General features: G+C 38.4%; 1 protein-coding gene across 1 annotated transcript; it reads left to right on the forward strand.

The window, feature by feature from the left end:
• Nucleotides 1–21389: 21389 nt before the first annotated feature.
• Nucleotides 21390–24731, forward strand: LOC110775555 (probable ribosomal protein S11, mitochondrial). Its single transcript, XM_021980163.2, has 2 exons — nt 21390–21577; nt 24003–24731. Exons 1-2 carry the CDS (start codon nt 21505–21507, stop codon nt 24530–24532), a joined length of 603 nt encoding a protein of 200 aa, XP_021835855.1. The 5' UTR covers nt 21390–21504; the 3' UTR covers nt 24533–24731.
• Nucleotides 24732–24769: the final 38 nt, after the last annotated feature.

Genomic DNA, 24769 nt, shown 5'->3' on the forward strand with positions numbered 1-24769 from the left:
CATATGCGACAACGGATCCCAATTCATCAGCGACAAGACTAGGGCTTTCTGCAAGACGTGGAACATCGAGCTAAAGACGTCGACGCCAAGATACCCCCAAGCAAATGGACAGGCGGAATCCAGCAACAAAACAATCATCGCATCGCTAAAAAAGCGGCTGGACGATAAGAAGGGACGATGGGCAAAAGAGCTGCCATCCATCCTATGGGCCAATAGGACGACGCCTAGGACGGCGACGGGACAGACTCCCTTCTCACTCGTTTACGGGTGCGAAGCAGTACTACCCCTGAAGTGACACTGCCCAGTGCACGATATGGACTCATGACACCAGAGCAGAACGACGTGGAACTTAGTGAAAATCTCGACAACACAGAAGACTTCAGAGAAGCAGCGTTGATAAGGATGGCGTCGCAGCAACAGATCGTGGCAAAATGCTTCAACAAGAACGTCAAATAAAAGTGTTCAAGGAGGGCGACTGGGTGTTGCGCAAAGTATTCCAAAACACAAAAGAACTAAACGCAGGTAAACTCGCACCAGCTTGGGAAGGACCGTACTTGATCGATAAAATCGTCGGAAAGGGGGCATACAGACTTGTCACCAAAGACGGCAAGTCGGTCCCCCGAAGCTGGAACGCTACACATCTTAAACTCTATCACTTTTAAAAATCCGTCGTAGCCAATTTTATCAGTTGTCGTACCATCTTTTCTACTTTCTTTGTTACTTTTTTTCGCTTTATTTGTTCGGAACCTTTACTGACTTAAGCATCGGAGGGTCATTGGCATCCCCAACGGCCAATCCTCCTAGCAACCCATGTTTTCTTTTGCAGAAGGTAACACACGACGAATAGCAACTAGAATCGACGACGTACGACGGAAAGCGAATCCCAAGTGACGAACAATGAACAACCGACGCAGGTACTGTTTTACATACATGTAGTGCTACCATTTCAATATTTGTTCCTCGTAAAACACATGCTATATGACGCGTGACAAAAGCTTCGAAACACAACGCAAAAGTCACAGAAAACGTACGAGTAAAAAGAAAAAGGAACACACTTATATAGCAAAATACAAATTGCGCGACCCCTGGGGCCACGACCTCCGAAATACAAACACAAATATTATCCAAACAACTCGCCGCCGCCACCAACGACGAGTAAAAACATCCAAAATGCGAAAACAAAACACAAGTTATCCAAACCACCTCGTCGTCGCCATCGACGACGAGTAAAGAAATTCACAAAAAAAACACAAAAACCAACAGAAATTCAAACTACAAACTGTTACATCCCTTCTTCTTGAGTAGAGGCCACGATCTCCTGCTCCGACTCCTGCTCTGGGGGCACGACGATGTCGGTCACGACCGGCACCTCCACCGACGCCACATCCAACGCCTCGCCTTGAGGAACGACGACAGGAGCTTCCCCTTCGCGCTCAACGGCTAACACCTCCCCCTCTTGCCCCGGAACAGGCACATTCTCCACCAACAAAGCAGCGTCCACCTCTGTCGCCTCGGTACTAGCGGTGTCAGCCGTCTTCGCCAACTCTTCCGAGTCCACCACGGGCACCGAAAAATCAGCCATGGTACCGCCATTGGCCAGGTAGTTGTCCACCTCCTTCTGACACGGCCAAATGCTGGTCTCCCCAATCAAGCAGGAGTACATCATTTGCGCCCGCGTCCTCCATATAGCGAGAGCCTCGACATATTTTGCCTCCTCCTGCAGGGCATCGTACTGTTAGGTTATGATACATATGACAATACATAAATCATGCGGAAAAACCATAAAGCCAGGAAAGCATATTATTTACACATAATCATTTAGCATAGTATAGATGCATACACTTTGTAGCGTGCCTTCCCTAGCTGCGCCCGAACCGAACAAGAACAAGTCTTTAGGACTCCATGTGTCGTCCCTCCGTAGATAGTCCACAGCACGTCCGAATCCGCCTTAAGCTTGACCAACTAGGATCGCCCTTAAGGTACTTAGAATTTTCGGCTATTGTAGGCAATTATATGACTGAATTTTTGCTCTCAAAAATCACTTTGAATACTTGAATACTCGATATAAATTATGAGCCCTTAACTCATATTTATAGACCATGGAATAAGTAATCGAATCCTACTAGGATACGAATTAATTAAATTAGAATCCTAGTAGAATTCTTTATTTAATTAATTTATCTTTTAGGATTAGGAATTTTAATCATTAAACAAATCCTATACTCTTTAGGTTTCGTATGTGAAAACAAACACTACACGAGCATGACCCGCAAGCGTGCAGGCCATGCCCGCGCACAGCCCACACGGCCGCTGGGCCCACGCGAGTTACAAGCCCACGCGAGCTGCAGCAATGCTCGCAGCCCATTGCTGCGCGCGCTGCGCGCGCTGCCATGGCCTGCTGGGCCTGGCCTTGCGCTGAGCCTGGCGTGGCCTTGGCTGTTCGTGTGGCGCGCTTGGCTTGCTGGGCGATGGCCTGGCTTCGTGCTGGGCCCTCGTCCGGCAGGCCTCGTCCGATGCTTATTCGTACGATACGCTTCCGATTAAATTCCCGATTCCGGAATTTATTTCCGATACGAACAATATTTAATATTTTCGATTCCGGAATTAATTTCCGTTTCGAACAAATATTTAATATTTCCGTTTCCGGAATTATTTTCCGATTCCGATTATATTTCCGATTCTGACAATATTTCCGTTTCCGGCAATATTTCCGATTCCGGCAATATTTCCATTTCCGATAATATTTTCCGATACGTACCATGTTTCCGTTTCCGGCAACATCTACGACTTGGATAATATTTATATTTCCGATACGATCCATATTTCCGTTTCCGGCAATATCATCGTTTCCGGAGTATTCATTTCTTGCCTGTGACGATCTAAGCTCCCACTGAAACCAAGATCCGTCGATTCCGAATTTCCATAGATGGAGTATTTAATGCCATTAAATACTTGATCCGTTTACGTACTATTTGTGTGACCCTACGGGTTCAGTCAAGAGTAAGCTGTGGATTAATATCATTAATTCCACTTGAACTGAAGCGGCCTCTAGCTAGGCATTCAGCTCACTTGATCTCACTGAATTATTAACTTGTTAATTAATACTGAACCGCACTTATTTAACATAGAATGCATACTTGGACCAAGGGCATTATTTCCTTCAGTCTCCCACTTGTCCTTAGGGACAAGTGTGCATTTCCTAATTCCTTTTGTCGCTCGATGCTTGCTCTTGAACATAAGGTAAGAGTTGTCATCCTTATTATGTCCAGAGGTGTTCCTCGGTTTCAGAGTTCAACTGATCAAATAAACAGATAATCATAGCCTATGATTCATCCGAGCACGGCCATGCATTTCACAGTTTCTAGCTCTCCGAGTGGCCTTGTACAACTTTTAAGCATCTCATCCCGATTTATGGGAGGACAATCCCAATCTTGCGATCTTGAGATTAGACTTCGTTTGATAGGTGATTACCTGAGCGTTGCCTTTATAGGCTCCTTTTACGGTGCGACGGTTGGTCAACGTCAAAGCAACCAGTTCTCAAACAAGTAATCTCAAATCACTCAGGTATTGAGGATTTAGTGTCTAATAATTTTAATGAAATTTACTTATGACAGATTTTCATCTCTTACAGTAAAGTTTCATAGGTCTTGTCCGATACTAGTCTTCCCAAAGTAAGTATCTATGCAAATGATTATGACATTGCCATGTCCACATAGTTCAAGAAACAGAACTACTAGTCATCTTGCATTCTAATCGTCTAACGTTTTCTATGCGTCCAATTTTATAGAAAACTCCGACTAGGGACCATTTTCAACCTTTGACATTCAAGTTCACTTGATAGACATTTCTTAGTCACAGGACTGGTCCTGACAGTCTATCTTGAATATATCGTCAAATTGAAGGGACTCATCATTTAATACTAAATCAAGATTAAATGGAATATGAAAATACATTTCATATATGATAAATGTTAAACCCCATTGTTTTACAACCATGGGCCTCAAACCCATCTTTAAAACAGTTCATGGAATTCAAAGCTATGCTTGATTTCCAGTGCTACAACGTGAGTGTTGCTTCTCACTTGTTGCATAGGTTTAGTTATCACGCTTTGCCAATCTTAACATCCTTTTCATCGAATGTTCTTCGAGATATGATGATAAGAACTTTTGAGTATGTTTATTTTGTGATCTAGTCTTTCTTGCTACATTAGTGGTTCTACGCATTTTGCAATGAAGAACCATTAAGTCAACAGACATGTGATCTTCCCAAGTTCAATGAAGAACTCATATAAATAACTCTATTTTATTGCTTCTTAGGCAATAATTACTTTTACTTCAACTGTATAGGTTGCTAGTGATGCTTTGTTTGGATCTACTTATCCAAGCAGTTCACAGATATGTGGAAGACTCTCCAACTATATCTTAGAACATAGAAATTATTATTTTAATTTCCCACGCAACAACTCATGGTCTTCAATCCATGTTGCCATTTCAAAACACGATGCTCTTTAGCTCGTCCTTGTCAATGGTTAACTCCAAAGGGTCTTGCTTGATCCTTTGCCAGTGTTTATGCGTGTAGCATCAATTTTTAGCATATCTTTATTTCCTTGAATCAAGAACTATTCCTATGTACCTTTTCAAGTACCATAAGTGTTCTTGATCTCAATCTAGTTGATCTTCACTTAGATCAATAGAGATTGGTATATGTTCGTCATGCCTAAATTCATACGATACGTTTTTGGCGATCCTCATATTATATTATATACATGATAAATTCTTTTGCAGAATAATTCCCAATTGAATTCTATTCATGTAACTTTAGCTCATTCAGTTACAGTAGATACTGAATCCAACTAAATTCTTTGACATATAATATAGGTGAAGAATCTCATTAGATTCTTTGATGTTTAACTTAGTAAATGCTTATACATAGTTCAAACATTCATTACTTAGATTTATTCATATGGATGGAATATCTCCAATGGAGTCTTTCGTGTTTGATTTAGTAAATGCCATTACTAAACAATATCATAAGATCTTTGTAAATAGATCTTAATACCCAGTATGTACTAAGTTTCGCCTTGGTCCATCATTGATGAATAATTTCAAACCTAAGTCATTAGCATTTGAATGTTATTTCACAATAGAGAGATATGTGTGATACACATAGGACCAAATAAGTTTTACGTACTCCCACTAAACTTCTTATATATCTATAAGAATCATGTATATTTTATGAAACTAAAATACTTATTAGCTTCATTAAAATATAATTCCAATTCCCAATTGCTTGCTTAAATCTGTACTTAGATTTTATAAGCTAGCTTTCTCTTTCAAGCATTTATTTGGATCCACAAATCCTATGACATACCATGTACATAGTTTATTCCAACATTTGATTGAGGAATACGTTTTGTCATCCAATTGCTATATGTACCAATATGCAATCATTGCTTGAATTATAGACTTGAGCATTACGATTATACATGAGGTTTCAACACAATTCACACCATGAATTTGCTTGTAACCTTTAGCAACTAATCTAGCTTTGTGTGTGAACACAATTCCATGTTTGATGGTTTTTATCCTTAAAACAAACTTGCAACCAATAGGTGTGAAACTATTCTTGCAAATCAACAAAATTTCAATTTTGTCATCAAAACATTGAGTATGTTTTATGGCCTTTAACCAATTAAACATATAGTCTATATATGGCCTCTAACCATTTTAGGGAATCTATATTTCGTCATAGCTTTCTTACAAGTCACAAACTCATTAATCTATATGATAATAGTTTGACTGCAAGTTGTAGGTTTCTTCACTATTTAATAGAAGAATCTCATAGTTTCATTGACTTGATCTCTATGTTTCTTCACTATCTAATAGAAGAATCTCATAGTTTCAATGACTTGAATTCTATGCCTACTTGGGTATAGAACATCAAACAATAGAATATCAATAGCCACTTGAAAGTCCTTTGAATATTCTGTTCTCCTTGAAGCACTTGTAAAGTCTTCTAAGAGATGTCTATTCTTTAAAGCCACTTGTAAAGTCCTTACAGAATAAGTTCGGATTTTCTGAAGCACTTCGAAAAGCCTCCGGAATGTCCGTTTATGTTTGTTGTTCGCCTCGAAGACTTTCGAGGTCTATTTTCTCCCACTTGTCATTTTGGAAACGAATCTCCAAAAGGACATTATTTCGAGCAAACAAACATTATGTTCTCAAAAATTCGTGGTAGAAACAATACCCTTGTGTCTCATTTGAATAAATCATAATGAAACATATATCTATACTTGGGCCTTAGTTTGTTGAATGACAAACACTAAGCTCCCACTGAGTTTTGCAACTCTCTAGATATATTTTATGAAAAGTTATTCTGAAATTACTTTTCAATAGCTTTGACGAATTTGGTTTAGTTTGGTGGTAGTTGAGCATTTTGTTTTAGAAATTATAGGAAAAGTCTTTATGATTCATCATTAATCGAATCAAGTACTAATTGACTTCGATTATTCCAACTAAGATATGCCATATCTTATGGACCTAGATTGTGAAATTACAACACACAATCATTGATGATCATATTTGGTCTCAAGTAATCATCAACATGATCTAACCTAGATCTTTATGATTTCTTGCCAAGTGGATTTTATACTTCTGAATCTTTGAACTAGCCAAACAGATTCAACTTATATCACATTTGAGTAAATAAACCTATATTCACTCAAATCCATGTGAAATAATAAAGTCATAAAATCTTTCTTTAGCTTTGAACTCTATTGTCTAGGCGTTCTAACAATAGTTCATATCTTTTGTTACTTTCAACAAGTAAGACTAGTTGTCTTAAAATGATCTAGAAATCAATCAACTTTCAAAAGTCCATCAAAATAGAGCTTTTGAATGTTAACTTGTTGATATGGTCTAAGCAACAATGCCAAAGATTAGTGGAACTCAAATCAAGGGGTTGATTTGAACCTAGTAAAGTTCTTTAAAGAGTTGTTTGTTTTAATCAAGCATATTGACTCAACCTGTAATTGACCATTTCATTCAAATAAACAAACAAACATTGTTTTTGTTTTTCTTGAATGTGAGTCTTTCTGTGTTTGAAAACAGAAACTTAGGTATGTTGATTATGGAACAAAATAGCCATTAAGTTCCAGCCTTTGAAAGGACTTAAAACAAACTAGATGACCCTACAACTAATGTAGCATTGCCATGCTTCATTTCCCACTTGTAGGTCATTAGTGTATCCTAGCTTCCATTGTTTGAGTTATTACCGAAGTAAGAACCTCAAGCGGTATATGATACCAAGGAAGTTTGATTGCTAGGTCACTTCTCTTTAAACATAAACTTATAGGTAGAAACGGAATCGTAAATTCCTTTCATTTGTTCCTCGTTTTCCTATTTCTTGTACCCTTTCTTATAGTCTTAAGAATTGAATTCTTTAGTGTTGACTTTTATACTTTGTTAGACATGTCCAATGTCACCCCAACAAGGTTCTTACCATTTAATTTATGTTGAATATTAAGTTTCAACCAGATGATCTTACCAGAAGCTTCTAAAGTTCTCTAAGCATCGATCTATTCGAATGTCTAGGGACTAGACTCATTCGAGAATTAAATGGACAAAGATATTAGGTTGTTAACCCTTGGTAAAGCTGAGCGTATTAAACTCAATGCTTTATGATCTCAAAACTACAGTGTATTTTGAATTCACAAGCACCAATTGGTTTGCCATTCGACTTTGATGTTCGAAAACAACCATAAAAGTCGCTATAAGAAACGTACATTTTAAATTGCTCACTTTCTCTCATTTCCGTGAATCGTTCTTGGATTCACTACCAATCGAGGAAATTTACTGTTACCTTTCTAAAAGGATTTACTGCAGTGCAAGATATTTAATTATAAACAATAATTAAAACATACATTGAAGCATGCAAAGTCTAAACATTTATCATGAGTAAGAACTTGAAAATTAAAGCAATCATGCAATTTCAATAAGTTATTAGCATTTTATTCGAATTTATTGTTCCGGCAGGTGTGAATAAAATGATTCCAAGATCCTAAAATCATTGAAGAATTAAGCACAGTTTGTCGACTTAATCCTAAAACATCTTAGGTAAGCAAAAGCCTTTTGCTAATAGTCTAGAAACTATTCTTGGTTGATAGGTACGTCTAAGAACTTATTAGGTAAACCTATCGATTTTGCCACGACATAAAAGGACTCCTACTTATATTGTTGAGTTTCACCAAAACTAACATGTACTCACAATTATTTGTGTACCTTGCCCCTTTAGGACCAATAAGTAACACCTCGCTGAGCGAAAACTATTACTAGATTGATGTAAAGGATATCCAAGCAAGTGTATATTTTGGCATGGCACCTTTTAACTCAATTTTTAAGTTTGGAACTTAAGGCTCTTACTGTGTTGGTTAGATTTTAAGTGAACTAAAATCCTTAATCATGCAACATAATCAAGCCGTAATCTCATGCATATTTAAGACATATATTTAAAGCAATAAATAACTTAAAACATGCATAAGATAAATGTGATCTAGTATGGCCCGACTTCATCTTGAAGTTTTAGCTTCAAAGTCCGTCCCGACTTCATCTTGAAGTTTTAGCTTCAAAGTCCGTCTTGAAAATCTCCGTGGGAGGCACCATTTTCTTCAAATAGGATAAGCTATAATTAAAACTAATTACAACTATTTGATGGTACGCATACCATATTTGAATTGAAAAACAACTTTGGTACTTTAGACCAATTACATTCAAATTAATGGTACGCAGACCATATTTTCTATCCTATTTGGGCCATACTAGTCACTTCATAACCTGCAAAACAGTACATATACAATATATACCATTCACCCATTCATTATCATGAATGGCCCACATAGCTGGTTAGTAGAACACATTATGCATCAAATAAACATTTGCAGCAATTAATCAAGGGCACCAATAATCTACATATTATTCAGTCCTTATTAATTCTAATCAAGTTGTTTTAACCTTAAGGATTTGTAGACCTATTCAAGAGTTTATGACTAAAAGGGCTCCCACTTAAACCAATAAATTCATATGCTTTACTAATTTTAAACATAAAAATGTATTTCTAGTCTAACCGGAAACATACAAATTTAATTAAAATTTAAAGCTCATATAAATTTATAATTGAATCCATAAATTTAATTTAATTTCAGTCGTATTTAAATTAATTCATGATTTTAATTTTAGTAAAATAATTAGAATAAATAAAATTTATTATAATTATAATATTAAAAATTAAAATCCAAGAAAACAATTTAAATTATTAATTTTAAAATTAATTAAAATTACGAAAACTAAAAATTTCAAATTAAAATTTTAAAACGATCAAATCGTAACGCAACAACCCCACGCAACGCACAGCCATAGGCCACACGCACGCAGCCATCGCTGGCCATGTGCGCGCAGCCCATGCGCTGCGTCGCATTGCTGCTGCATTCCATCGCAAGGCATCCGAGGCATGCTTGGCCTCTGGCTCGCTGCGCGCCTGCCCTCGTCGCACGCGAGCTTGCGCACATCGCACGAGGCAGTGGCATGCGAGCTGGCGCTCGCTGCGCGCGAGCGATCGATGCTGGGCGTAGCACTCGTGGCACGCGAGCTTGCGCTCGCTGCGCGCGAGGCTCCTCACGCTTGCGTGAGGCAGTGCGCGCTGTGGCGCAGCTCGCTTGCTGCCCACACGCGACTGCTCGTGCCTTGCTCTCGCCCTCGCCCATTCGCCCATCGCACACAGCCCACGACACAAGGCAGGGCTGCTGCCTTGTGCTCGTGCACCATGGCCTTGCTCATTGCATTCGTACCGCATGGGCGACGAGCTCCCTTGCTCGTCGTCACATGCCCGCACTATACAACACCCATTAAGGGTAACACGTAGCGTCCATTGCTTTGTGCGTGCAAGTTATATGAGCGAATCGCATAAAAATTTAAAATTTATATTCAAAATTAATGACAAATTAATAAATAATATTAATTTCATAATTTTAGGGCGAAAAAATCGAAAATTTATTATTTAATTGATTTCCGATTAACATGGATTCAAGTCTAGGTCATAAAAATTTAAAATTTAACATAAATTTACAATTTTTATGGTGGTTTTTAATCATAGGTATCTAATTAAATTATAACTAATTATGAAAATCAAATTAATTCTAAATTATTCCAATTTTCAACAAATTAATCATAATTACAAATTAGATTGCATAATTAACAAGGCTAGGCATTCAAACTTGTTAAACATATACAGTAGGTCAATCAAAAATTCAAGATTTATCAACAAGAATCGCAAATATTTAATTTAACATCTTAAATTTACGAAATTTTGCATTCGAAAAACTAAAACCTCCGAAAAGTCATAGTTAGGCTTCGAATTTGAGAATTCTGGGTTCGGCAGAAAAATAATTTTTTGTCAAAATTTTAGAATGCCTTTTACATGCGGAATTGACACAAAAATCACTCAATTTGGATGAGTAACGAAGAAACTGTCGAAAAACTGCGTACGTATAATTAAATAAACGCAATTTGCAATTAATTAACAATTACGAAAATTAATCACCCCTTTTAATTCTTGCAAATTTGTAATATTTAACCATGTTCATGCAATTTAGATTATGAAAATAATAAGAGGCTCGTGATACCACTGTTAGGTTATGATACATATGACAATACATAAATCATGCGGAAAAACCATAAAGCCAGGAAAGCACATTATTTACACATAATCATTTAGCGTAGTATAGATGCATACACTTTGTAGGGTGCCTTCCCTAGCTGCGCCCGAACCGAACAAGAACAAGTCTTTAGGACTCCAAGTGTCGTCCCTCCATAGATAGTCCACAGCACGTCCGGATCCGCCTTAAGCTTGACCAACTAGGATTGCCCTTAAGGTACTTAGAATTTTCGGCTATTGTAGGCAATTATATGACTGAATTTTTGCTCTCAAAAATCACTTTGAATACTTGAATACTCGATATAAATTATGAGCCCTTAACTCATATTTATAGACCATGGAATAAGTAATCGAATCCTACTAGGATACGAATTAATTAAATTAGAATCCTAGTAGAATTCTTTATTTAATTAATTTATCTTTTAGGATTAGGAATTTTAATCATTAAACAAATCCTATACTCTTTAGGTTTCGTATGTGAACACAAACTCTACACGAGCATGACCCGCAAGCGTGCAGGCCACGCCCGCGCACAGCCCACACGGCCGCTGGGCCCACGCGAGCTACAAGCCCACGCGAGCTGCAGCAATGCTCGCAGCCCATTGCTGCGCGCGCTGCCATGGCCTGCTGGGCCTGGCCTTGCGCTGGGCCTGGCGTGGCCTTGGCTGTTCGTGTGGCGCGCTTGGCTTGCTGGGCGATGGCCTGGCTTCGTGCTGGGCCCTCGTCCGGCAGGCCTCGTCCGATGCTTATTCGTACGATACGCTTCCGATTAAATTCCCGATTCCGGAATTTATTTCCGATACGAACAATATTTAATATTTTCGATTCCGGAATTAATTTCCGTTTCGAACAAATATTTAATATTTCCGTTTCCGGAATTATTTTCCGATTCCGATAATATTTCCGATTCTGACAATATTTCCGTTTCCGGCAATATTTCCGATTCCGGCAATATTTCCATTTCCGATAATATTTTCCGATACGTACCATGTTTCCGTTTCCGGCAACATCTACGACTTGGATAATATTTATATTTCCGATACGATCCATATTTCCGTTTTCGGCAATATCATCGTTTCCGGAGTATTCATTTCTTGCCTGTGACGATCTCAGCTCCCACTGAAACCAAGATCCGTTGATTCCGAATATCCATAGATGGAGTATTTAATGCCATTAAATACTTGATCCGTTTACGTACTATTTGTGTGACCCTACGGGTTCAGTCAAGAGTAAGCTGTGGATTAATATCATTAATTCCACTTGAACTGAAGCGGCCTCTAGCTAGGCATTCAGCTCACTTGATCTCACTGAATTATTAACTTGTTAATTAATACTGAACCGCACTTATTTAACATAGAATGCATAATTGGACCAAGGGCATTATTTCCTTCACGTACAAGCTCCTCAACCCATCTAACTCCTCCGTCGTCGAGGCCAACTCTCCCTTCACTTTCCCCAAATCCTTAGCCGCGTCGGCTAACTGCTTATCCTTACCCTTCAATTGATCACCCTTGGCCTTAACCACCGCAGCGAGGTCCACGACCTTCTTCTCAGCAGCCTTCCACTTCGCCTCCCACGACACGGCCGCCTTTTCGCCGTCGCCGCCAGCTGCCTCGCATTTGTCACCTCGCCGCACAACAACGAACATTGCATGCGCACAGCCAAGGCAGCCTGCGACGCCTGCGCAAGACCAATGCCAAAACAGATTTACACAACGTACATTCTACACACGACAAACTGACACAACGCACATTTTTTGCATAAAAAAAGAAAAATTAAATAAAACTCACCCGCAGGCTAAGTTCAGCGGCGTCCGACGCGACAGGAAGAGGATCCACCTCGTGATATCGTCGATACGTCGTAGGCAGGATCAAGCGATCAGCGAAAGGCCATATAACGGACGTCTCTTCATCACCCAAGAAGCTTGGGGGCAGAGTGATAACCGTATCCTCGACGGGATTCTTCTCAGCAGGACGCTTCTTGGCCGACGCAGCAGACACTTTACCAACGTCGACAGCAGCAGACGACGCCTTGAACGGCTGCGGAGGCGACGACGAAGCAATCGGATGAAAACCTTCGAGTCCTATGACGACAGGCGTCTCAGCCGACGAACCTATCTCAGAGAACCGAGGTACGACCGTCATACCTTGCCCACCAGAAGTCGAAGACGACCTTAGTCGCTTCCTCGCACGCTCCTGAATCTCGCTCTGAGACATCTTCGACACAGGCCTAGACGACAAAGTGTGCTCTACACCCAATACAAAAGGTCAAGGTCAAACATTACCCAAAGCAAAAATAAATAAAAAAATATATATAACCCCAAAAATAAACAAACATCAAATACCTGAGTTGTCAGCCATATCGCCTACTTACCCTTTGGTGGACGACGAGTTTGCCACTACCTCTTCGAGCAAATCCAACCTTTTCCGACGACGAGTCAGTTGACCTGATTCCTCGTCTACTTCCTCTTCCTCGGCGATGTCGCCTGACTGATTCTCCTCTTGCTCGTCTAAAAACTTCCCGTCACGACTAAAAGACCTGTCCTCGACAGAGTAACCCAAAAACTTCTGATACTTGTCCTCGGAATCAGCGTTCAACTCAGTCAACGACGATGCCTTGACAACTACAAAACAAAACCAAGTAAGGCGACGTTCAGTAAAACGACGAGAAACAAAGACAAAACAACACATTTACCTTCCGTCGTCCACCCCTCGACCAGAAACCGCCCTTTATCTCCCAGGGAATCTTTGCTTACGAAGACAAAACGACTCTGCCAACCCCTGTCGTTCACACCTAAACCAACACCTAAATTCGTCTTCCCCTTCTTCGTGACCAGGGTATACCTACAACACTTCTGCAGCGCTAGGTCGTAAGTATACATCAAGTCAGACAGATCAAACGGCGCTCGCCAGTTTGCAGTAACCCCATGCACCACCGTGAAAACCCGCCATATCTGGGGCATCAATTGACCCGGACTCAAATGGAAAACCTCGATAAAAGACCTAGCTAGAGGAGTGAAAGGGAATTTGAAGCCAATTGTGAACGGATACTCATACATGACTACATACCCCTCCGGACAGTCAAAGGCTTCCTCGTCCGAGCCGGGAATCTTCACTTCCGCCGACGGCGGCAAACCAGCAAGTTTAATAAACGCCGCCGGGTCCACCACGGTAGAGTATATCGGGTTAAGGGACTTAACCCGAGTAGATCCCGACTCCCCCTTTCCTCTCACCACAATTGACTTAGATCTACCCATCTTACTTACAGAATTCTACAGGAAAATCGAGAAAAGAAAGCAAATTTTACCTGAAATCGGGCAAATTCAGTGCGAAAATCAACTCCACTTTCTCCCTCTTCTCTCTCCTGCTTTCAGATCTGGAATTTTTTTGAAAAATCTTGGTGTGAAGAACTTTATTGCATGTCGTGAATTGGTATTTATTACTCTGGAATTCTGAACGGTTTTGTCCCACGAACTAGGCGGTTGAAGACGGTTTTTGCTTTTTAAATTTGAATTGTTTCTTTTGCTCTGTGTGACTCCGCAAATTCACAATTGGGGGCAAACTGTTATCCCACTTTTTGGACTAACGACATAACCGCTCTAACGTTTGATCATGTCATGTCAACCAGGTTCTGTCGTGTGGCAGGTAAACATTGTCGTAGATTAAGAGTTTTCAAGGCTAAAATGAAGAACAAGAAAGTAAGACTTACGGAACTTGTTGTGCCGTGGTAACCAAACCACTGCCTTGAAAACGAGATTCGGTGCAACCGGGGTGCACAATTGTATTCACCGATTCATTCCTTAAGGTTTACACAACTCTCAACACACAATGGCACTCTTGGGTGTGAGATGGAGTTACCAGAACTTATGCCCAAAAGAGAGGAAGAAAGGGAGATGATAAGGGAATGATTTTCTGTAAACAAATCAAGAAATGAAGCATGTATTTATAGGATTAGAGGAGAATACAAAACAACCCAAAGAAACCAAAGGACTCAAAAGAATCCAATGGTATTGAATCACCAATTAAATCCATGATAATGAAGGGTTTATAACCCCCATAATCAAGAGAAATAATGGACCAACTTAATCATCATAATCAGAATGATAATTGTCCATAAATCATACTTAAAAGGTTATCATAAAAGAGGAATCCAAAGAGAAGATCAAAAACGGACAACACTAAGAGCCGATCTCGAAACCTGCCGGTTTCTCAAAACCGGCCGGTTTTCGGTGCACTTAAAAAATGCCTTTTAAGTCCGTTTTTCAACTCACGCTCGAAACCTACCGGTTTTGGAAAACCTGGCAGACAGGTTTTGGGAAAACCTGCCGGTTTTCCAAAACCTGGCATGCAGGTTTTGAGCGCTTTTCCATCTTTAAATTCCAACAATCCCCCACTAAAGATGAGAAAAGATATCAAATGGAAGAGGAAAATATCTTTGGGTCTTCTTCTAAGAGAAACAAAGAAACAACAATTTCACTCAAATAATCCACATCAAAGTCTTCTACAAGAAAAACGGTCAAGAAATCTGGTCCAAAGGTAGTCTCTACTCTAAGCCTTTTACTCTTCCTAGGTTGGACTTCTTCCACTATAGTGGGAGGAGGAGGAACACTAGGACTAGGCAAAGAAACATCCAAAGGCACATCAACACTTGACTCATGCACATGAGAATACAAAGAGGATTTCAACGGGAAAATATGCTCAAAGAAAACTGCATCCCTAGATTCACAAATAGAATGATCACTCAAAAGCATGAATCTATATGCGGCACTATTATGAGCATAACCAATGAACACACAATCAAAAGTTTTAGACCCAATGGTGGTTTTCTTAAAATCTGGAAAAGCAACCTTGGCTAAGCACCCCCACACTTTCAAAATACTCATGTTAGGACTATAACCCTTCCAAAGCTCATAGGGTGTCTTATCCAACTTCTTATGGGGCACTCTATTGAGTACATAACAAGCGGATAAAACCGCCTCCCCCCACATGTTGTTGGATAATCCGGAACTTAGAAGCATGGCATTCATAGTCTCTTTTAAAGATTTGTTTTTCCTTTCGGCAATACCATTTTGTTGTGGGGTGTAAGGAGAACTTAGCTCATGGATAATTCCATTGGTTTCACAAAATTCTTTTAAAGACCATTTTCCATATTCACCACCTCTATCGGTTCTAACTCTTTTGATTTTAAGGTCAAGTTGATTTTCAACCTCGGCTTTATACTTTAAAAATGCACTTTCGGCCTCATCCTTAGTTTTCAAAAGATATACTTTAGTAAACCTTGAAAAGTCATCAACAAAAGTTATGTAGTAATTTTTCCCTCCTCTACTAGTAGTGCAATTTTTAAAGTCCGCTAAATCCGAGTGAATCAACTCTAACAATTTAGTACTTCTCGTTGTCACTTGCTTAAAAGGTTTCTTAGTATGTTTGGCCTCAACACAAATAGGACATTTAGAGGCTTTGTCAATTTTATCAAAAGAAATTAAGTTCATGTTTTTTAACTTTTCCATGTAAGAAACATTTAAATGTCCTAATCGATTGTGCCAAACATCCATAGACTCAACGATGTAAGCAAAAGAAGAAGTACTTTCATTATTGTTCAAAACATTCAACACAAACAAGCCTTCACTAAGGTAGCCTTTCCCAACAAAGTCTCCATTCTTAGAGATAACAATCTTATCCGCCTCAAAGACAAGTTTTAGGCCGGCTTTGTTGAGAAGGGCACCCGAAACAAGATTCCTCCTTAGGGAGGGAACATACAAGACATTATTCAAAAACAAAGTTTTTTCGGAAGTGAGTTTAAGGTGGACCTTTCCTTTGCCAAGAACTCCGGCGGTGCTACTATTTCCCATGTAAACATGGTCTCCATCGGTAGCATCCTCAAATTCCGTCATGATAGCCTTGTTAGCACAAAAGTGTCTTGATGCTCCCGTATCCAAGATCCATTCTACCTTGTTCTCCACCAAATTGGCTTCAACCACCACCGCGGCTATCACCTCATTCTTTTCAACAAGGTTGGCTTGGGAGGCACCATTGGAGTTGCTCTTGTGGCGGTGGTCACATTGATAGGCTTTGTGTCCTATCTTTCCACACACATAGCAAGCTCCTTTGGTCTTTTGAATCTTGTGGTTGTTAGTGAAGTTTCCTTTGGTTGAATGATTTTTCTTCTTCCCTTTGAACCTGTTTTTAGCCATAGGAGCACTAGATTCAACCAAGTTAGCTTTAGAAGAATTCAAAGAAAGGGATTCAAACTTATCCTTGAGGCGGTTAGCCTCTTCGGTCCTCATATGACCAATGAGTTCTTGAAGGTTCATGTCCTTCTTCTTGTGCTTCAAAGAATTGCGGTAGTCATTCCATGATGGTGGAAATTTCTCCAAGAGTACATTGGCTTGGAGAGTTTCACACATCTTCATACCTTCACCCAAGATGTCGGTGACGATGTTCTCGTAATCATGGACTTGATCCATGATGGACTTGTCATCCGTCATCTTGAAATTGATCCACTTACCAACAACATACTTTTTCTTACCGGCATCATCGGCTCCATACTTCTTTTGCAAGGTGTCCCAAATGGACTTGCTTGACCGATTGGTGATGAGGAGGTCAAACAAGATTCCATTCACATGATGGAGAATGTGAGCCCGAACAAGTTTGTTGTCTTTCTCCTTCTTGGTCAATGCTTCGGCCGCCTTCTTGACATCTTCCGCCGAAAGGGAGGGATCCGGTGCTACCGCCTTGCTTGCTTCAATTGCTTCAATCACATCCTCATAGAGCACATAATCTATTTCAAGTTGCTCAAAAAAGATCAATAATTTTTGTGACCATCTCTTGTAGTTCTTGCCATCAAGAGGCTCCAACTTAGAGAGGTCGGGAAGGGTCTTGTTCATCATAGAGTTAGCCATAACAATAGACATAATATCTCGTTTTCAAATTGTTGTAGATTAAGAGTTTTCAAGGCTAAAATGAAGAACAAGAAAGTAAGACTACGGAACTTGTTGTGCCGTGGTAACCAAACCACTGCCTTGAAAACGAGATTCGGTGCAACCGGGGTGCACAATTATATTCACCGATTCGTTCCCTAAGGTTTACACAACTCTCAACACACAATGGCACTCTTGGGTGTGAGATGGAGTTACCAGAACTTATGCCCAAAAGAGAGGAAGAAAGGGAGATGATAAGGGAATGATTTCTGTAAACAAATCAAGAAATGAAGCATGTATTTATAGGATTAGAAGAGAATACAAAACAACCCAAAGAAACCAAAGGACTCAAAAGAATCCAATGGTATTGAATCACCAATTAAATCCATGATAATGAAGGGTTTATAACCCCCATAATCAAGAGAAATAATGGACCAACTTAATCATCATAATCAGAATGATAATTGTCCATAAATCATACTTAAAAGGTTATCATAAAAGAGGAATCCAAAGAGAAGATAAAAAACGGACAACACTAAGAGCCGATCTCGAAACCTGCCGGTTTCTCAAAACCGGCCGGTTTTCGGTGCACTTCAAAAAATGCCTTTTAAGTCCGTTTTTCAACTCACGCTCGAAACCTGCCGGTTTTGGAAAACCTGGCAGACAGGTTTTGGGAAAACCTGCCGGTTTTCCAAAACCTGGCAGGCAGGTTTTGAGCGCTTTTCCATCTTTAAATTCCAACAAACATAGTTCCAGGGAGACGCGTCTGACGTAGCATCGTACGACGAGGCATAGACGACGAAGGACTGGCGACAACGCGCAAGCGACAGAGACGTGTCCTCAAGGAACAGGTTGATAAAGATAAGTTAACCTAAAGCCCATGATAGGCAGCGTCGTCACACCAGCGGAATAAGTCCAAGACATGCACGAGAAGCACGGAAGTGGTTGAAGACTAAAGAAACGTGTGACAAGGAGATCCCTATCTTTGTGGGAATCTCTCAACCAACTGGACCGTTGGAAATACCCTATAAAAGCATGAAGACGATGACAAGCGAGAGATACGTGAACTCAAGCACTCATACTCTCAAGCTATTTAGCATTCATATTACTCCTGTATTTGTTCTTTAATTTTCGTTACATTGATCTTTAGAAAAAACATACAAACAATCAGATAAGATACTTAGTGGATTGATAGCCTCATAGCTATCCGCGGTTTTTTACCTTATTCCTGGGTTTTCCGCGTCAACACTTCTTTGTGTCGTGTCTCTCTTGTCTCTCTTTATTTGATTCTAGCTTAGTTAGTGTCGACCCGAGCCAAAGGTCGCCTCTAGACGAAATTTGGCATAAACAGGACGCAAATTCAAGTTTTGTAAGATTTGACATAATTCACTATACAAAATATTGCAAATTAGGAATCATCTACAACAATAAATTAATTTAAAAAACTTATGTTTAACCAACTAATGCGGTACACCGTATAATACTTGACCAGTTAAAATAAAACAAACACAATGCAAATACGAAGAATTAATTCGCATGTTTCTTGATTAATCATTCGTATGCCGAAAATAATTAGCACGACATACGGATAAAGAACAGGTAATGTATAGTGCGGCATAATCCTTAAACTTTGGAACAAATATTGGAAGTAAGACAGACAAAGTGACGTACATAATCAAACAATAATCTTTAAACTTTGCCATGAGATAAAAAGTAACATAATCATAATCAAATTGTATGTGGCGAGAAACAAAGACAAACATGTGGCAAATTGGTTTTACAGTAAACAACAACATAATCCAATAGTATGCGGCGAGGAATAGTTCGGTGCTGCAGTTTCTTTATTCATGAATATTTCGGTGAAGACAAAAACCTGAATACGCAATAATCATCGATTCAAATTGCAGCGAAACAATTAAAAGTTCGTTCCTTTGTGTGCAATTAATTAAATCCAGCAAATAAGAATACTCATTAATTTTATAAGAAGAAAATAATGCTTACCTCAATGATAGATGATTTCCATGGTTTCTTGTTTGCTCAGTCGGCTAGATTTTTGTGCTAATAACGTGTTGTGAATAAACAGGAGAGAATAAGAGAGAGAATAGTGTTGTGTATATTATTCTATATAGTACCGGGTATATATAGGATACAATAGGTAGGGTTTTACTGAACTCTAGAATATTCTGGAAATATTGACGAGGTATAATGGACATCCATATTATATTTCATAAGTATAATTCTGAACATCCAAATATCCATCGCACAGGTATAAAAGTAGTTTGAATTAAGATTAGGACTTGTGTATCAGTATATGATACGTTATATGACCGAAACCCGTTCTCCCTCATTTGTCACCGGCTCATTCGCACCCAAAATTTACATTTATGTTTTAAATTTGATGTTAAAACATAACTAGAAAGTCGAACTGAAGTGGCTTAAGTCCATATGGACACAAGTGACTCTCTTATTAGTACCCATTTATTTGATATTGAAAGTTTGTACCTGTGACTAGTGTGGTTTGGCATACTAATATACTTCTAAGCACAAATTCTTATTTACAAGTGGTGCACAATAAATATTGTACAATATTGTACACTAGAGTGTAAGTTACCTTATAATATGTAAAAGTTATCTATTATTTTAGTGATAAAATTTCTCATTTTAATAAAATTATTTATTCAAAATCACTAATAATTTATAAAATTAATCATTTGACCCTTTAAAATGTTTACCAATCAACTTTTTTTTATAATATAAAAATAAAAAAGAAAATTTGACTTTAACACCTTAAAAAATTGATAAATTGTGTTTTACTACCTACAAAAATAGAAATTGTACTTTACCACTTAAAAATAAAAGTTATTTTTTACCATCCGGATCTTAACGGCAAGATGAACATAAACGTTAGCTGCACCCATTTCAATGACTATATTTCCGATTTCCTTATTTACTCCACGATTTCCATGTATATAAGCTCTCATTTTCCCTTGCTTCCCATTAATTCACATAATTTAGTAATATTTCTTAAATTGATAGATGTATAATCATTTTTCTGATTTGCAAACGTAGTATATTATTACTCATTTGAAGATCATAAATGTTAGGAATGAAAAAAATTCACAGTTTTTTTTTATAGTACTATTTCTATAATATACGTAGTAAGCTATTAAGGAAACTCCGTAATAGCAAAAAAAAATTTGATTTTCATATAAAATTTTCAAAAAACAATGCATTATACTCTTAACCTATTATAGTTAATAAACAAATCACATTGTAATATGTTATTATACGACCATACACAAAAAAAAAACAATTATTTAATTTTTATTTTATATAAAACAAGTGTTAAAAAGTGGGTCCAACAAAATTACTCATAAACCTGAAAGTCTGTTATATAACCAATCTAGAAAATAGGGTATTATAGTTGATATGGTTATCAAATCAATACCATATCCAAAATTTTGGATAGATCGAGGGTACAAGTATGGTTACGGTTACGGATATTATTTCAGTTCGAAAAGAAAATGATATCTAATAATTGTTTGAGATAAGTTTTTTTCTTATATTTACCCAGCTTAAGTATTTTTGTTAAAATACTAAATTCCTAAAATCGCACTATTCACTTTACAATCCAAATAAATATGATTTTCTCTGATTTTCCCAATAACCGTTGATAAAAATTGATTTTATTTTATTAAAAACTTCGTTTAGATAAATTATTCATAAAAAATAAAAAAATAAAAAAACTCAAATCGATCACTTCGTCAAAACCTAAAACCCAAACGGGCATAGGTATTGAACAGCACAACCAGGCAGGTTTGTCATCATACAAATTCACAAATCAGTATCACCAAAACTCCAGTTTACACCATCTGTTTTCAATGGCGGCGAAGCACAAGGCTGTTGCCGGAGCTGTTTTCCGCGCCTTTTCTTCCCCAAAATCTCCAATTTCAGGTCATTTATCCCCCTTACGCTTTTCAGTATTTATATCTCGTATTCTTTAATCATCATTTTGATTTCTCGCATCTATTAATTTCGCATAATATGTCTTAGAAATTGAAAATGCATTGCTCTTAATGATGATGCAAAATGGATCTCCACTTCTGGGTTATGTGGGGGATATAAGGGGATGCAACAGTTTGAGATTTTTCTAATTTTTTTGGTGGGGTTTTTCTTCTTGATTTTATCATACTGTGTGGAACAGGTTTTCTGGGTTTGATTGTAGCTGTAATAACTGGGTTACAATGGATCGCCGCATTTGGTGTTCTGATCAATTATAGTGGGAATTAGAGTATCTGTTTGTTCTTTTCGGGTTTAATTACCAGCGAGTTGAGTGAAAGTCGGAGTTTCAATCCTTCCAAGTGCGTTTTCGAGCTATTTACGTGACCCTCTAACCAGAGAGAGAAGCAATAGAATCCCTCATGAGGTACTTGTGGGGGGGGGGGGGGGTTAAGACTGTTTGAGATTATGGGATTACAAAAGGCTACCTATGTTCCAATTGGGTGATTTTACAAGATATTTCGTGACTCTACGTGAACTCGTCTTCCTTGCATCTTTTTGATGATACGTTGCTAGTTCGGTTAGGGTTATCCTTGAGTTATATGCAGTGTGATTTGTGGATTTGGAATTCTCGATCCTTATTATTTTCATATTCTCGATTCACTTGTCAGTGGGATTTTCTTCATCCAAGTATTTCAAGACACCATATCATCTGAGTGGAATTTATTACTTTTGTCTAGATTAGCCTCAAGGAGGACAAGGACTGCCTAACCTGTAATTTGTTGTAAATTGACTAGGTGAAGATCTAGATTAGAGCTCCTTGTACTTGTGTTATTGTAGCTCTACCTCTTATTGAGAAGAGGAAGTTAGCAAAGTTAGAGAAGATTCGGATATTTTCCAAATTGGACCATGTTTTGGATTCCAGGGAGTCAAAGACCTGATGTTTCGTTAAAATGGGAAATTAACAGCAATTAGCATGTATTATACTTGATATTTTAAGAGAAACAACGGGATTTAACCAATGAATAGCAATTTGTAGATGCCAAAATTTTAATGTATCTTCTATTTTCTGTGTAAAGCAAAAGGTTTCTGGGATCATTTGAATGACATAAGAGAACAAGACTCAACACGAGAATTTATAATTTTATCTCTTTCCAATGACTTGTCATCTGCATTTCTGAATCTCTGGTATAATAGATTAATAGCCAGTGTGTATAGTGCTGATATTCAAAATTCATAGACCATTTTGCATTTGAATATCCTTTCAAATATGGATTAAAGATCCCGAAGATATAAAATGGGAATATTTAACCAATTTTGCCTCATCCTGGGATGTCTGTGAGTTGAACATAGGCTAGGCTTTTGTTGCTTTGTTCAAAATGTCTTCCTCAATCTTAAGCCTGAATATTTCGATCCTGGCTTGGATATCAAACTAAAGACCTCAACTAAACCACATGTTTTGAAAAGATATTCCTTTATTTTAAGGAATTTTGTTGAAAGTTATTTCTCCCTTCATTTTTAGTTTCAAATTTTGTATTACTAAAGATAAGTTTGCTGTGAAGAGCTTTTGACCTTACATGGTTTCCTTCATGGATTCATGCTAGGCACACACTATTAGTGGGAGTTTGTCTAACTCAACTCACTTAATATTATGAGCAAAGGTCATGAGGCAATTTGAACACAGTGTTTTAACTGAGAAGCTTGGCTTGCTCTACCCGGTGATCTGGTATTGTATTTGGTGTTAGCCTTCTGGAGTGTTTGAAAGTTATGTCCCAATCACAGCAGTCATTCTAAAGTGGGTACGAGTGTATGACTACATGAGTATGTTTTGAAAAAAGTTTTACTTGAAGAACGTAAGAGAAACCGAGGGAGATGTTTATGAGCCTAAGATCAAAGGATTCTGAAGAAACCTTTCTGGCAAAAAAATTATGAGTCGATGAGCATACTTCCCCTTGATCGTGTTATGAGAAAATGCGGTAACCCCATCCCATTTCACAGAACTGGAACAGGCTACGTTCCTGGTAAAACGAGTATGGGTAAAGGCATTTTGTTTATCTTAGGGAATTGAAAATTCACTGAAACTTGGTTTACTGAGTGTGTGATATGTTTGCAGTAACTGCCTAGCTGGTCTGCTGGTGTTTATGGTTGAGCGTCGCTCTTGCTATGATTTCGTTCTCTTGTTTAAAGAAATCCTCAAACTTATTATCTTGAGTGAGCTCCTATGTTATAAACTTTTTGGCATTTTTTTCAGGCATTGGTTGTATTTTCTGGTTGAGTATGCATGAATTGTTGTGGTGTTCCTCCCACTATTTGAATAAATATCACATTATATTACATAGTCCTCTCTAACCCATAACATAATCTAAACTTATTTCACTAGAAACCATAAGTAGCTGGAAAAGCAGTCTCATGGGAGCAAGGATACATACAACTGCCACCAAACAAGTTGGGAGTTTTAAATCTATGGACTTTGTCAAGGGGATCTTAGACGAAGATAAGAGTGATTTTTCGGGACAACGTAAGCAGAACGCTGCAGAAAACGTGGATATTGTACACATAAAGTTGATGAAGAACAATACTTTCGTCTCCATTACCGACTCCAAGGGAAACAAAAAGGTAGGAGCTTCTTCAGGATGCCTTGAAGAAATGAAAGGTGGCCCTAAGCTTTCCCGATATGCTGCTGAAGCGACAGCAGAACATGTTGGAAGACTTGCAAGAAATCTTGGGTTGAAATCAGTTGTCATGAGAGTAAATGGTTTCACTCACTTCAAGAAGAAGAAGCAGGCAATTCTTAGCTGGAAAGAAGGCTACACCTTTGGTAAAGGAGATCAGACTCCTATTTCATTTATTGAAGATACCACTCGCCGTCCACACAATGGATGCCGACTTCCAAAGAAGCGACGTGTCTGACTGATTTTAGGGCGGAATCTCCTTTTACCAAAGAGAAGAATGAAACACATTTTTCGATTATGTAGGATGCATTTTGTTTGTAATTCCTTGTTAATGTTTAATGCTCAAGTTTGAGTATTTTATCTGCTTTTGTTAGTACTACCCATGTTCAAATAACTTTCAGTTGTAAGCCTGATATACATCCTCTTGTTTTTCTTGAGGTTTTTTCCTCTCATAACATCAAAATGGTAGTGTAAA

This window comes from Spinacia oleracea, chromosome 3, assembly GCF_020520425.1.
Source record: "Spinacia oleracea cultivar Varoflay chromosome 3, BTI_SOV_V1, whole genome shotgun sequence".
NCBI lineage: Eukaryota > Viridiplantae > Streptophyta > Magnoliopsida > Caryophyllales > Amaranthaceae > Spinacia > Spinacia oleracea.